Genomic DNA, 16235 nt, shown 5'->3' with positions numbered 1-16235 from the left:
GTGTGATGGAAGTAAGAAACGATTTTGAAGTCGATCCGCATTCCACCAATTTTCCGCACTTACGGATGAAATTTGTTGTTAAAATATTCACAGAGTTTACTAATGTCATGAAACGGTTTGAGATACGCGTTGATTATCCATCAGACAATCAGTCAGCCAGTCAGTCAGTCAATAAGTCCTTTAATCGGTCAAGCAAAAGCAGTTAGGCGTATAAATAGATTGATTGAGAATAGATGTCAAATGCATGCAGAGAGTATAAAATATATTTCTGATATAATGATGACTCACGAGTATGATCTCCAGTGTGATTTTCTATAGACAGCGATTACGTGGCAAGGTTCAAGTGACAACAATTTTTTGTTTTGTTTTTGTTTTTGGGTGGGGGGAATTGAAACAACAAGATATTTATAATATATAATTAAAAATGCAAAAATTTAAGATTTGCAGTTGATTATTTTGTTATTTTTTTGAATCTTTGCTATGTTCAGTTAAGAAATTTGTATTATTGTTGCATTCACCAATATTTTAATGACTTTTTTGATTTTGATTTTAATACGTCTCGGCTTGCCTATGCATTACCCTGTTTTTATGCAACTGGTGGGGGAATAGCTCTAACATACACACAAATAAACAAGAGATTATAATTATACATCTATATATGGTAAGCACAACAGATTGCTTCGAATAAGTTTAATCCAAAGCCGTTCACAAATAATAATTATAATTCAGAATAAGCAATTGGCCTAGACAACACACAAAATAAAAATCATTAAAGAGATACAAATCAAAGCGCAAAAAGAAAATCAGATTATCAGATTATTTTGTGTGCATTACTTACAAATTCGAGTTTTTGGCGATGCAGAAATCGTTAAACGATTTTTGGTACGTTTATACGTGTGTATACGTTATGATATATACATATATATATATATTCGGTGATATCGTATATCGAGTGTGAAGAGTTCAAAGTCGGGACACAACAAACAGAAGAGGGCACAAGCGCGTGTTACGTGTTTTTTAATTGTATGTCCGCCGAGCATAGAAGGTTACCAACAAAATGTTTAACCAAAATTGCCCAAAAATGCAGCCAACTTTATTTCAATTGAAGACGAAACGTGAACAGCAAGCTTTTAGCAATTATTTATATGCTTTTATTAATTGCTGATCCTAAATTTGCCTAGAAAAAAATGCTGCGTCGAAAAAGCGCAATTGTTTCTCTTCTTGTTCTTCTTTTTTTTTTTTTTTTTTTTTGTCATGCCAATACGAGTTACACAAATACAGACACGTACACACACATATATTATATAAATATATAAAGTAACGATTATGAATACAATAGCAATTATTTATGAGCGATTGAATCTGGGTCTTGACGTATAAAGCAAAGCTGCAAACCGGGCTTAAATCGTGCCGCCATGAAATAGGGAATACCCCTCTTGTTTTTATTACTGTGAGCTGAGCCTTGAACTACAAAACAGCCGCATTTAGACTGAAATATATACTATATATATACTATTTATTTGAATATATTATTGCAACATACACAATATTTAGCACGTACTGAGACTATTTAAAAAGTTATGCATATGTTAACATAAAAAGCCGATTTGTATATATTTGTTATTATTTAAAATTATACTTTTGAATGTTGACAAACTGGTTCGAGCCGTAAATTTTCTAATTTTTTTACTTCCAGAGGATACTATTTTGTCACGAAATGTGTAAAGCATCGAAGGAGACATATTCGACCTCATAAAGTAGATATAGAGCAGCATTAGCAGGCAAGTTCATAGCGATGTAGTCTCTCCGTTTTAAAGCTAAGGGCGTTAAACTCAGTATAGGTCCGCCTTTCAATTGCATCCCCTATCGGACAACTATATCATATAATTACCATAAGAATGATCGGTCCCGCATGGAAAAGTTCCTTGTTTATCAAGATATATCTAGCTCTGCATTTATTACTTTGGCTAGCTACTCATATATATGCAAAATCTTATCAAAATCGGACCACAATATTAATATATAGAAATGTGACTAACCAGATTCGAACCATTAATAACTAATTTAGTTTCTCTCTTTCGGATAGCAGCCATGATTTATGTAACGTAGAAATGTATAAATCTTGAAAAAAAACGAACAGAATGTAATGAATTTTTTTTTTGCAGTAGAATGCAGCACATGAAAAGCCCCCGAATTTGTGTAAATTTTTCTTTTGATAACACATTTTTTTTTTCTTTTAACTGAACATTACACTTGTGATTTGAATGGTTAAGGGCTTAAAAGACTTTTACCTACCAAAAAATCGATTGAAAAATGATTCCTGATTTGTGTCATCTGCGTGAGGATAGTTGCATTGTTGTTGTTGTTGTTGTTGTTGTTGTGTGATTTCAAATATTACATACACATATACAGGAATTTATTAGTTTTGTTCAAGAGTTAATTAAATGCATGATGTGATTCAAATACTTATATTAAATACTTACAAAATTAATTACAAATAGAAAAAGAAAAACCAAGATTTACTTTAATGACAAGTGCAGGGAAAAGGGGACTTGGGGCTGGGAAATTGACGTGAGCTACTCAAAATGGGGTCCATAAAAATCTAGTACAATACATTTCGGGGCATAGTCTATGGTAATTATTGGGAAATGGACAACTTATAAACAACTCGACATGAATTCTCATTGGTTTAGTCGTGCTGTGATAAATATATTATATAAACAAGGCCGGCAGCTGCTAATTTAAAATAATAAGGGGGCTGGATATTAACAGAAAGGTTTACATGAATCATTTTGCCCCCTTTTTTTTACCCGCCCCGTTGCCTAGCCAACAATAGGAATAATAACAAGGTAAAAGGATTCTACAGCAACAAAAAGGGGGATAAAAAACATACAACACCAAATGAAACACATAACTAAACTGAGGGTTGTTATAATATTGCCATCTTCTTCATTGTTATCTGGTTAAGAAAAAATACAATTTTGCACTTTTTGTTCGCAATTGCCGCAAATGAAATTTAACGCTGTGCAAAACTCGAGTTTAGAACTTAAGGAATCGTAACCCAAGAATTGTTATCTCTTTTTTCTCTTTTCGTTTCGTTTTCAATTCAAATAAAATTAATTAATGCACAATTCAAGTCTTACGGTAGTGAGCGGAATCTAGAAGCACAAAGAACAAATGAAAAGACCAAAAAGTATACAAGGAAATCAAACGAAGTCAGGATCGGAGTGTGTACAAGAGAGATATTGGATATTGGTATCAAATGTCCTTCAAATCATTCAAATTGGAATTGCCAATTTTCAATGCCAGATAAATGTGGGTGTGTGTGTGTGTTTTTTTTCTTTATGGATATGTGTGTGTGTGTGTGTGTGTGTGTATCCTAGCTGCGGTTATTTCCTTGCCAACAGCTCAAATTGGCCTATTAACTTTATTATGAAAGCAACAAAACAGTAAAGAAAATGCGCGCCCATTTTCCTTTCACTTCTAGAGGCTGCTCCTTGAATCATGTTGCCCAATCCTGCGGCCGCTGCAGCTCCATGCGTTGTAAATTCGTGTAATTTGGTTAACAGGAAATTGAGTTTGCTTTGTAAGGACACACAGTTACACACATAAGCACACACACACATCCACACACTAACACACACAGATTCACACACGCACACACAGACACTGAGGTGTCGGGAATTGTGTGCCATGGACTGTGTTTGGGAAAACGGGTGTGGGGGGTATTATGTTTGGGTTTCTGCTTTCTGTGCTATTAAATTGAGTTTTAATGTGTTTTTGGTTGCCCGGTTGGCAACTTACCTGGCGCCAGTCGCGGTTCGCCAATATGCATCTTGAATTTGACATCCTTCTGATATTTGCTCTCCTCCAATATTGGTATGGATATATATTGCCTGCAATGGATTAAGGCACCAGGATTTTAATTACAATGTGGCGATTTAAATCAAATTAAGTTAGTGACAAGCCAAATGACCTAAAAAGCAACTTGAATTTGGCTTAAAGGCACGGCCATTGCGCCCAACTGGGCCAGAACAAAGAGCCACATTGATTAATGGCCTTTGCCTTGACTAAATGGCCGCAATCTTGACACTCCAAAGCAATGTTTGGAATTTATTGGACGGCATAAACAAGATTGTCACAATGCACAGCCCCCCCCCCCCCCTCCTATTGCCCTCCTAATGTTCACTCCTTACACCCCAACAAGAAAATCAATTGCCCAGCCCAGTAGCTGAAAATAATAAATGAAAATTACGTATACGCAATGTGTACTCATAAATATGTGCATTATTCAACTGTGCAACAAAATGTTTCGTAGCAAGTGAATTATTCGAGCATTTTCAAGAGAGGGAACAAAAATAGAGAGAGAGGAGGAGAGACAAGTTCGCTTTGTTTTCATTTGATTTGGCAACGTGCCAAACCGAACGCAAGCCCATTTTTATACACTTGCAAAAGGTATAATAATTTTATAACGAAACGTTTAATGCATAGGGAAAGACATTTACGACACCATAAAGCGTATATATATATTTATATACATTCTTGATCAGCATCAACAGCCGAGTAATCTTGCCTCCCAGCTTTCAAGTTCTTGTCATGAAATATGTATTTGTGGTATATATGTCATTGTCGGGCGTATATCTCCCCCTGGAATGATCGTTCGAAAAATAAGTTATAGCATGAAATACTATTTTATTTCGTAAGATATCTTAGCCAAGCTCGTCAATTATTATTTTCCACATATATAGGCGAAATCCTATGAATATCGATCCACTATGTAATATAACTGTCATAGGAATGATCGCTCGAAATCCTAACAATGTAAAATATTGATATATTCTAATATATCTAAGCCAAACTTTACATTTAATAGTTTGCCATAGATATATTATAGGCACAATCCTATTATAATCGGACTACGTATATAATAAATTGGCCATGGAAATGATTAGTCAAACATAAAGTTCTTGCTTAAAACAGCCTTTTGCTTTCTTATATATCATAAAAAGACGTTGAACTTTTTATTTTTGACCTTTTTATCATGAAGATCTAAAAGACGATTTAGTCGAAAAGGGAATTTTTGTAAGCAAAACAGTTACGATATATCTGTAAGAATATTAAATATTCGCTGTGCCCAAATTAGCTATCTTAAATGCCACAAGTTGTTTGCTCTTGGTCCGCGGACATAATTTGTTGGCCCGATAAGAGAACTCGAAGTTGCCAAACACTAAAGTTGGAGCGCATCTAACTAAGTTTTTGAGTGTTTTAACTGATTAAACTGAAACTTTATATTTTTAGCTTTGCAATTGTAATTATTTTTGCAAAAAGCAAACTGCCATTTTCTACAGGTGCGTGCTTTTCTCTGCAGTGGCATTCTGCGCACTTTTCTTTTGGCATTCGCCAACTTTAACATTTATTTCAACCTTTCACCTTTCTGTTTTATTTATTTTTATTTTTTTGCTCTGAAGCCAAATGAGTTTTGGTCGTGTGGTTTCTATTTCTGTTTCTAATTCGTTGTTTTATCTGCATTTTCTGCAGGGAAAAACCGTTGCGAAAGCATGTTTTTCATTAAACTTGTTGCTGCGTGTGTGCGAGTGTGCGTGGGCGTGTGCCAAACTTTGAGCCTGCAACGTGCGTGGTCAACTTTTCATTATGGCTAACAATTTTTACGAGTCATATAAATGAAATGCGGTTATTCACGAGAAGTACAGTACAGCTTCTCTATACGAAATTCGCTTGAAATTTAAGCGCTTCGCACTAAGCATGTTTAGTTTCACTGTGATATATATTGTATGAAATACATATGTGTACTTATTTATAAATTTATATATATATAGCTATATATATATATTTTATATATATATAGAAATAAGTGCAAGTGATTTAAGCTGCTTTGATTAGATTAGTTTTGGTTTAAATACAAGCAATCAATTTGTTGTTCAATTTCCAGGAATTTTTTCTAATTTATAACTTGATTTTTATATTTATTTTAATACCCTGCATCTAACCAACATTTTGGTTTTGGGTAGATTAGAGTTTGCAAGTAGTCTTAAAAAAATTTTCGACCACTTAATTCAACGGATATATCGAAAAAACCTCATACCTTCACTTACATTCCCTAAATCGAAAAATATCTATGCAACTTTGTATTATTTTATAGTTTCTGATTCGTATATACCCAATGTCTATTAAATATAAATTTTAAAGAGTGTATTGAAGCTGTGCAAGTGCATCATCCACCTCCAAGTTCTTTTTATTTATCCGAAATCGATGTTTATCGATTTTTTAAAGTATTCGTTAACCCAATTCCAAGCCAATACAGGGTATATGCTAGTCAAGTGCTCTTGCTCTAGTTATAGTTAAGTTATATATTATATATTATTCGTCTGTTTAATATAAAGTTAATACGCGTAAGAAACAACTCAGTCAGATTCTTTAATCTGATAAGGTATTTCACTCAGCCAGATTTTTGGATATCAAATGAGCATTTTGATGACTTTGTACCGTGCAACATTTCACGTGCTTTTTTTTGTTATAGTAGCGAACCCGAAAAAAACATAATAAATCCATAAACTCTCGTAGTTGGCCATAAATAAGCGCACGAGTCGGCGGACTGTGGCTTGTGGAAAGGGGGGGATTATCGACGCATTAGATTTGTGCGGTCGATTTGGCCATGTCCAGTGCCATGTGCCGCCTATCTTATCCGTATCGCAATCGGAAGTCGTGCAAATGGCTAGCTGCGGGCCACGGGCAAACACAAGCCCAGCCAAGCAATTGCCTCAGTCTTGAACGAGATGTTGCTCCTGTCAAACGTCGTGATTGTTATCGGTTTGCTCAGTGGGTGCGGTTGGGCGGCGCCTGAATGCACGCGCAGTGCCGAATACTGCCAGGATCGGCTGATGCATCCGTCTATGCCGGAGCCCAGGCACCAGAAGCCCCGAGTGGATGGCGAGGAGAGCACAGCCTACTGGCGGGAGCAGGGCATGCAGTTTGTGAAGCAAAAACTGGGCGAACAGCTAAACCAGGGCAAGGCCAAGAATGTGATCATGTTTTTGGGCGATGGCATGGGCGTGACAACCACCTCGGCGGCGCGCAATTTGCTGGGCGGCGAGGAACAGTCGCTGTCCTTCGATCACTTTCCCTACACGGGTCTGTCCAAGACCTACTCGGTGGATCTGACTGTGCCCGACTCGGCATGCACGGCCACCGCCTATCTGTGCGGTGTCAAGGCCCAGGAGGGTACCATTGGCGTCAATGGCGCCGTGCCCAGAACCGACTGCAAGGTCATGCTGGATGAGAGCACACACGTCGACTCCATTGCCAAGTGGGCGATGGATGCGGGCAAATGGGCGGGCCTGGTGACCACCACCCGGGTGACACATGCCTCGCCCGCTGGCGTCTATGCGCACATTGCGGAGCGTGACTGGGAAAATGATGCGGATGTTGCCGCCGACTGTGGCGCGGACTCCGGTGTCCAGGATATTGCCTATCAGCTGGCCAATGGCGAGGTGGGCAGCAAGCTGAAGCTTATCATGGGCGGCGGTCGCAAAAACTTTGTGGACCAGAGTCTGGCGGATTGGGGCAAGCGAACAGATGGCCGGGATTTGATTGAGGAGTTCAAGGCGGCGAGTCCCGAGAATGTCTATGTGACCACAGTGGACGAGCTGATGGCATTGGATGTGACGCAGCCACGGCGTCTGCTGGGCCTGTTCCAGGACGATCATCTGCAGTACCACATGCATACCGACGAAAGCAGCACACAGCCCACACTCGAGCAGATGACGCGCAAGGCCATCGAGTACATGAGCCAGAACGAGCAGGGCTATTTCCTGTTCATCGAGGGCGGTCGCATCGATCACGGCCACCACGACAATCTAGCGCGCCTGTCACTCGACGAGACCATCGAGTTCTCCAAGGCCATTGCCGCGGCCCGAGAGCTCACCAGCGAGGAGGATACCCTGCTGGTGGTCACCGCGGATCACTCGCATGCGTTCAGCTATGCGGGTTATGGGGTGAGCATCCATGTCTAAACCTAATTGGATACCCGGTCAAAGCCGGCTGATACTAATTTTAACTAAATGAAAGCTATTTAATCTCTACCGTCCTGCTATTCTTCTCGCAGTATCGCGGCGCGGATGTCTTCGGCAAGGCGCCGGCTACCGGCAATGACGGCATACCCCACATGATACTCAGCTATGCGAATGGACCCAGTGCAGAGAATTACTATAAAGCTGAGACCAAGGAACGCGTTGATCCCACCACGTTGATCACTGGCAGCAGTGACGATGAATTCCCCGCGGGCGTGCCCTTAGACTCGGAAACCCATGGCGGCGACGATGTGCTTGTCTATGCATCGGGCCCCTGGTCCCATTTGTTTACCGGCGTCTACGAGCAGAGCACTATTCCGCACATGATGGCCTACAGCGCCTGTCTGGGCGATGGCCTCACCATGTGCAGCAGCTCCTAGGGGGCACACGCGCCCTGGTCCTGGGTGCGTGACTGCAGCTCATCACAATTAAGTTTGTAGCTCATTAAAAGCAGCGATTGCACTCGAGCTGCTACTTCTCCTGATTTTGCTCCTCGACTTGTATTTAATGCAAATTGTAAATTGAATTAAAGCGAATTTCTACAATGCTCTTCAGCGTTTTGCATGTTAACGGAAAACTGTTCTGGGCAACTTTCTAATTACATTCTTGGCGCTCAGCTAACGCTGTGCTTCTAATTGCAGCCCGCACCTATTGCAATTTACGGAAATAGGGTATAATGTAGTTTTACGAAAGAATGTTAGAGGCTGAGGGTATGTATATATATATATGTATACATACTCTTAAGCAGATCTGACAATGCCCGCTAACTGTTATTTCCTGTTTATTACCCGCACAATCCAGTTTTTCTCCATTAGATCAATGGATATATATCGATTTTGTCTAGTGACTCAAAAATTAAGTTTTATTTAAAATTGTTGAATAATTTTCACTATCAATCAATATATATCGATTTGCTGCCTAGGTTTGTTGATCACATGCCTAAAGATATCGGATTTCGGATTGTTATAGCTATAGACTCTACAATTTAAATGTTTATTTAAAAATTTGCAATAATGTGCACTCTTTTATATGTATCTTTAACGCTTCCGCAAATAATCGATGGAATATATCGATTTTGGTGTTTGGGTTTCTTGTAAAAACTGGAGACAATACATTTAAGGTTTTGTTCTCTAAGCTGCCTGCCCCAACTTCCTTCAAATATGTTTCGATATCACCTTCAAGTTCTGCAAATTTCATTGTATTCGAATAATAATTACAAAAGCTATTTGAAAAGGAATTTTCTGAAGAAGAAGCACTCTACACTAAGTTTATATCACTTTAAAAATTTAAAACTGGTTACAGAGTATTTAGCAGTCGTTTTCGACAAGAATACTCTTGTTTAAGCTCATCAACTTAATGGGCGACGCTTGTGCCTGCCAGGCATTCTCATAGGTGTGCGTCTGTGTGTATGTGGGTACAAGCATTTGCTATTCCCTTGCGTGTGTGGCCAAAGTTTTGGCCAGCATTTGGGTTAAGCTAAACACACACCGAGCACACACACTTCCACAAGGACACACACAGAAACAAGTGTGTGGAAATTTGCATTTTATACGCAATTTTATGCAAAACTCTGGCCAAGTCGCCCTATGATTAGGTTTAAATAAGAAATGGGCACGAAATTTAGTTAACTGCGTGTTGTGTACTGTATTTTGCATATGGAATCAATCGGTAATTGCAACAATTAAAATTGATGCGTCATTCAGTTTGGCCTTGGGGGCGTATGAGTAATATGTGATGGGGAAATGCGACGCACACACACGATGCATTTGTCAATTTTCTAGTTTCTATTTCCGTTTTGATTGAGAGCTAAATTATATCCGCCACACACACAAACACGCACACAAAGCCGGGCTGCTATTGAGTGTGTGTGTGTGCCTCATTTCCCTCTCTAGTGACAGCCATTAAAGCAACAACTGTGCACACCGCCCTTTCTCTTGACATTGGCAAAGCATTGGCAAAGCTAATTTTCAGCCACCCTCTAGTCCACCCCTGCCCAACCCCCCTCAAGCTTTTAACTTTTACCCTTCGCTTTGCCGCTGTGCGACTTCCTCCGTTTGATTTCAATGCCGGCAACAGCCAAAGTTCTTGCAACGCGCCGCAGTTGTTGTTAAACACACATGTTATTAAGCAACACACACGTACACACACATGTCTAAACACACACACACACACACACTCCCATACGTATATTGATTTCAAGTCGAATAGCCAACAAAGTCTGGCCATCAATTGGCGACTGTGCGGCATAGTCAAAGTCAATGCTGCAAAGCGTTGCAAGTGCAGCTTTTTGTGGCAGGGCCACATAGTATTATGCTGCTGCTGAGCAGCCACAAAAGTGGTTCCAAATTACAAATTCCTAGTTTTAGAGCAATTTTGCAAATGCGACGGAATAATCAACTGCGTAGATGAGATAAATTTCCCAAATAGCAGACTAATTAATTCTCTCCTTCTCTCTCTCTCAATCTCCTTCAGCAATCTGCCTGCAATTACCTGAACCGTTTGTGGCATAGTGGTCCCTTGTCAATATACCAAAGCATACGTAATCGGCCACTGAGCCGCGAGGGAAAGTTCAGCCCACACATAAAACCGCAATAACAATGGTCAAAGGTGGGATTGCCGAATGTTTTAAAATAAAATTACAGTTAAATAAAGCAATTTGCAACGCAACGAGTGCCTCATATACGAGTATGAGTCCCTGGCGACTGCCTGGATTCCAGCTGACCAACACTAAGCCACGAAACCACTAATGCAATGGCTAACTTTTGCCTTTACCCAACCATACACAAGCTCATACACCCCTCACACCATCACATACACCCCCTCCACCCAAGCGTTCCCACTCAACTTTTTTTTCAAACGTTTTTTATACCCTCAAAATGGTTTACAAGGGTATACAAGTTGTGTGCATATATAAATATAGGATAAAGAATCGCACAGTCGATCTTCAATTTATACAAGCTACAAGCCTGTAATTTAAATATGGAGAATGATTTTATTTCAACACAACTCGAAAATTATAAAAGCTAGATTAATCGAATATTGTGTTAAGGTTCTCATATAATATTCACATATAAGCAGTATTTGGTTTTTTGAATAGCTCCTAAATTTCCCTCACTATCGAAAAAAAAAACTTAATTTTTGAAGCTAGAATAGGAATATACACACAGTTGGGAGGCATATTTAAGCCCTGAAAACTTCATAAAGATCGGACTTTGAACAGCGGAGCTATTCAAGAATACTTTCTTTATAATGTATGGCTTTGGCGTGTGAATGTGCGAATTGAAGCTAGAATGCTTGTAATGACAGTTTGGTCTTATATACAGGATATCAGCTAGGCGTGCATCCTCACTTCTTTCATTGAAAGTACTGGCAGCATATCATATAATCGAATCGGGTTTGCTTTTTGTAGCTGAAACGTTTGCAATTCACGCCAAAATGGACAAACACAATGACAAACTGAAAGCTAGTATTCAGGACAAAGTGATTTAAAGTTTATACGAGTGCAGAGAATGGAGTGCATTTAACATATGCAACGAATTTTTTATTGTTGTTCCGGGCCAACTCTTAATAACCAGCATAAATTACAAGCTTACAAAATTTACATATGTGCCATACCAGAAACACGCAAATGTTGGTCATACCTCTTGAACATGAACGAATATAAAGAAAAGTTCTGTTCACGTTCAATGGGTAACGTTTTTTTTCTAGCGTAATATGTGATTGTTGTTTTCTATATGCTATTCAGATATGGGTCCAGGAATTGGGTTACGTTCCGTAACTGAAAACTACAGTAGTTTCCATCTGCATCTGTCTGGTTGTTTAATACGTAAGCTGTCCGTACGTTAAAATAAAATGTTCATTAATTAAATAAAAAAGAGAGAAAAACTTTGTTGAATAATATTTTAATACTGTTGCGATTTCCGTTTAAGAGCGGCTTACATTTATTGATTTTCCTGAAATATGTGCAAAGTGACTTCTACATATCATCAATACATGTGCATATACATGATTTAAAATGAATTTTCCGCGCCAAATGACACAAGTGAAAAGGCTCGAGATACTGTGATTGAGTGTGGATATTTCATAGTCACAGGACTGGGTACAGGACATGCCTCACCCGCCGGATGTACACGTATGCCAGCCTATCGATTGCTCACGCTGAAAATTCAATTAAATTCCGTGTGCGGTCACAAGGAAGTACGAAACGTCCCTTTCCGAGGGGATCTTTCACCTGTCCGCTAATTAAATTGAGTGAGGTTTCAGTGTCTGGTCAAGAGCCTTGGAATTTGAAATATATATGCGCACATGTGTGCTTCATATGTAAGTATTTATGTTTGATTCAGGTGGCGAGTTTGGCATGTCAAATATATTGATAGGCATGAAGTGTTGCGTCTCTCGCCCAACAGGTGGCCACAGCTGCCAAAAGTATTTAAATTTGGAATATATACGCACGTGTGTGCTTAATCTACGACTGGTTTAGTAGTCAGTAGCTCAGCATTTAGAATGTTAAGAATGTTGATATGCCTGCCCTAATGCTTGTAGCGACCAACAGGTGGAGCCAGTTGCTAGTATTGATATTGAAGCAATGTCCATAAAACATATAGGCTAGGTCCACAGGCTGCAAGTAGGCTGCCTATTAGATAGATCAATAAATGTACAGCTGACACGGCCATAAAAACACCCACACTCATACGCACATGCAGATTGTGTGTCTCTGTGCAGCAGTAGTTGCTGTTGTTGCTGTTGTTGCTGCTGCTGTTGCCGTCAACCAAGTGGCACTTGAAGTACTTGCACCCAGCGTTGCCGTTAACAAATGTGATTTTCACTCGACAAGTCGACAACTATGGGTCAGGGCGTGTCGGGGGCGGGCTTGAGTGAGTTTTCATTAGCAAGTGTTTTCCAGCTATTGCCGCTGATGTTGATGTTGTTGTTGCTGCCGTCATTTAAGTGCAAAGTTCAAGAGCGTCAATTTTATAAATTGAGAATTTAATTGTGTTGATTTTTCAAAGTCAATCAGACATGCGATTCAATGTTGTACCTGCGTCCTGTCGATCTGTATTGACCCACCGGCAAACTCATTGAAAATTCATGGAAAATTTCATATAATTGACCACCTGCCATGGCTGACAGGCAGCTTGAATTGTATCTGTCAATAACTATCTAGTTAGAGCTCTAATTACAACAACCAATAAATTCTTGCAGTTGAAAAGAACGAGGTTTTTTAAGGGAAACCCCAAGTAATAGTATTTTTACTTTTTCTTTATGTTACGATTTTCCACGAAAGCACGAAAGAACAAGTAAAAGTTAAAAAAATAACTGCGATAGGAACATAACAAAATCTAAAAGGTATTTTCCGTTAGGCCTTAGTCCCAATAAAAATTGAAAGTTACGGAAAAAATTAAAATATAATTAGGGATTCAACATTTTGAGTCTTTGGCTTAAAATTTGTTCAAAATATACGCAAACCACAATTTTTTTGTAGTATATATACAAATTTGTATAATTCCATTTATTAAAATAATTTAAGAAGTTGAATTAAATTTAAATGCACCCATCACGCACAAATTAGTTTAGTAAATGGATGTAAAAAAGATTTCAGTTTCAACTAAAGTAAATTTTTAAGCTCAGCTTTATTATATTTAAATATAATTAAATATCAACTTCAAGTTAAGCCAATAATAACTGAATTAGTCAGTGTTCATTGGCCCATTTGCACCTGGAATTATTTTTTATAAAAAAAAAACATAACCTTATCTAGATAAGCCACATGCTGGCAAAAAGTTAAACGTTTATACGATGAAAATGCCTAGATAAGAATTGTGAATGCATATTAAACAAATTAGCGTGTGCGGAGCGAGAGAGAGTGTGTATTTTGTACGGGTATTAAAGGTAACAAACAACAAAGACAATTATATTTGCTGCGGGCGTGAAAATACACTAATTATAGGGACAGACAGCGAACACACACGTCATGGAAAGGAGTAAATCGAGTAAATAATGAATGCTCAGCAAAGTGAGGGCTAAACAGAAAATAAATATATCTATGTTCCCAGGCATTTAATGAGCGTGGCAAGCTATTGCGGTTAAGGCAGAGATATAATAAATAATTGTGGATAATTAAATTAAGCCAAAGCAACACTGGGAATACCATAGACATGCATAGTAGGCTTCTACTCGTGCGCATACTTTTGCAAGCCATTGTTTCGCTTATAAAATGGGGAAAAAAAAAGAAAAAAATACATGACTGTGAGTGGAAATGTTCCCAAGCGAGTTTTTGGTCATCTTGGTAAGCAAAATAGTTCTCCACACAGGAACCTGCTTTTCCGATCATTTCTATTTACTGCCTGCAATAGAAAGACAGAACCCTGCAAGATTCAAGATGACAAGTTTGCATAGAAACTGGCACAACAATAGATACAAACATGTTCTGTATCAGCTCCGATGTTGATGCTGAATCTAAAATATATATTCTTTATGGGGTCGTTGATGTCTGCTCCTACGCGTTACACATTTCAAGATAATTTAAATACCCTTTGCAAGGACAAAATAAGGGGTGCAAGGGAACAGAGGATAGAATATCATATTGCCGCTCATGTGAATATTTACTCAAGGCACTTTTTTGCTTATTAAAAAAAGGCAAACCCGCGCTACGTATGAGTAATTAATTTCAAATTAAATAATTATTTGTTGGCTGGCGGCATTTGATGGAGCAATAAACACGCGCATTCACAAAGTACGCACGAAATAATTAAAGGAAATTATTGAAACTCCGGCCAATTGCCGTTGGCATCGTCAACCATAATTAGCTACTTATTGAGTTGTAATTGCAAAAGTTAAAGTAATTGCAGGAGCATTTTATGAATTGAGAAACCGCCCGCACCCCGTACCCCACGCCAAGTACCCAGCTAACCTATCTGCTTTCAGAGCCATTTTTCATTGGCTCAATTAGCTGCTCGATTGCATAAAGTCCGAGACATTCATTAGCGTCTCGCCTTTGTGCCATTAAAGTTTGAAAGTTTTGCATTTAGCTGAGGCCATTTTTTATTATAGTCCGGCAAGGAATAAAACAAAGGCAAGTGGAAAATAAAACAAAAAAAAAGGAAGAAAAAAATAACAACAATAAATTAAAAGCCAAGCAGTCGGCCAAATGAAAGTCGCCCACTTAAGAACAGTCGAACCCCAGACCAAAGGATCCGCCTTTTGTGTTGTGTGTGGCAAGAACAAATGGTTGAGCCAAGTTAAAAGTACAATTAAACAAAAACAATTCTGGCAATGGACTGGAAATTTTGAATTATTTAAAACTGAAAGTTGGCGTGTGTTTTGAATAGCTGCGTATGCTCTTAAGAAAATCACACAAATTTGGTAAATAGCCCAATAAAAACATAGCTGAGATCTTTTTTTAATGTTTTGTCATAGATTTTGTTCCACATGGTTGATAATTTAAACAACTGTACACTCTGATGGCATGTAGTTAGTGCATATTTACTTCCACATTAAACCGCTTTGTACCATACCAATTATATATCTGAAAGATACATTTACAGATTGCAGATACTTTTCAATATTGTAGTTGCTGCTAATGCTCAAATAGTTAGGGTAATAGCTTTTAAGTAGCTTTCAAGTCATTTGTTAAACATTGACTACATTATTGCATCTGTAAGATACATTTAGCATGTAACTTGTAGCTACATTTAACGTTAGTCAAAGATGCTTTTTGACTCGACTTAAGCAACCCATTCGATAGCTTTTGAGTAGTTTAATAAGCATTAAACTCAATTTGTTATGATTATGCCGATGCACCTTTACATAAATAGTATCTACACATACAAATACTTTTTAAGCTAGCGGATACTTTGCCTCACATTTTAGATACTTTGATTTTGCTGAGCTTCTGCTGCTTACTTGATGCTTGTGGTTTATTTTGGTACAGAGTATAATTGTTATTTTTAGAATTGAATTAAATCGAAATTGAATTTTAGAATTTAGAACTTTTGCATTAAAATTGTGGCTTAAAATAAAAATCAAAGCTGCATTTAATTAATTCCTTATTGTTTTCAGTTTAGTATCTTACTCTCTCGCTCTCTCTCTCTCTCCCCCTTTCTCTCCCTCTCTCCCCCACTCTCCCTGATTTCATCCTAGCTCCAAAGT

At 38.4% G+C, this 16235-nt stretch overlaps 2 protein-coding genes across 15 annotated transcripts in view; one reads left to right on the top strand and one right to left on the bottom strand.

Annotated features, from left to right (window-relative positions):
• Positions 1-16235, bottom strand: part of Calx (sodium/calcium exchanger 3) — a 52175-nt gene that overhangs the window by 6501 nt on the left and 29439 nt on the right. For 7 of the 14 annotated variants that reach the window (XM_032433893.2, XM_032433890.2, XM_032433889.2 and 4 more), the window contains 4 exons: positions 3805-3896; positions 3144-3158; positions 2296-2334; positions 289-312 (listed from right to left, as the gene is read on the bottom strand). In XM_032433893.2, the coding sequence (XP_032289784.1) occupies positions 289-312; positions 2296-2334; positions 3144-3158; positions 3805-3896 (170 nt within the window). The remainder of the gene's footprint in view (positions 1-288; positions 313-2295; positions 2335-3143; positions 3159-3804; positions 3897-16235) is intronic. The other 7 variants (XM_015170543.3, XM_015170544.3, XM_032433894.2 and 4 more) reach the window with 6 other exon arrangements.
• Alp5 (Alkaline phosphatase 5) lies at positions 6780-8634 on the top strand. The gene is made up of 2 exons (XM_002055966.4): positions 6780-8012; positions 8123-8634. Exons 1-2 carry the CDS (start codon positions 6795-6797, stop codon positions 8465-8467), a joined length of 1563 nt encoding a protein of 520 aa, XP_002056002.1. The 5' UTR covers positions 6780-6794; the 3' UTR covers positions 8468-8634.

Source organism: Drosophila virilis, chromosome 2 (genome assembly GCF_030788295.1).
Source record: "Drosophila virilis strain 15010-1051.87 chromosome 2, Dvir_AGI_RSII-ME, whole genome shotgun sequence".
Lineage (NCBI taxonomy): Eukaryota > Metazoa > Arthropoda > Insecta > Diptera > Drosophilidae > Drosophila > Drosophila virilis.
Note: the sequence above shows the minus strand (reverse complement) of the source record. Positions and strands in the feature narration are given on the sequence as shown.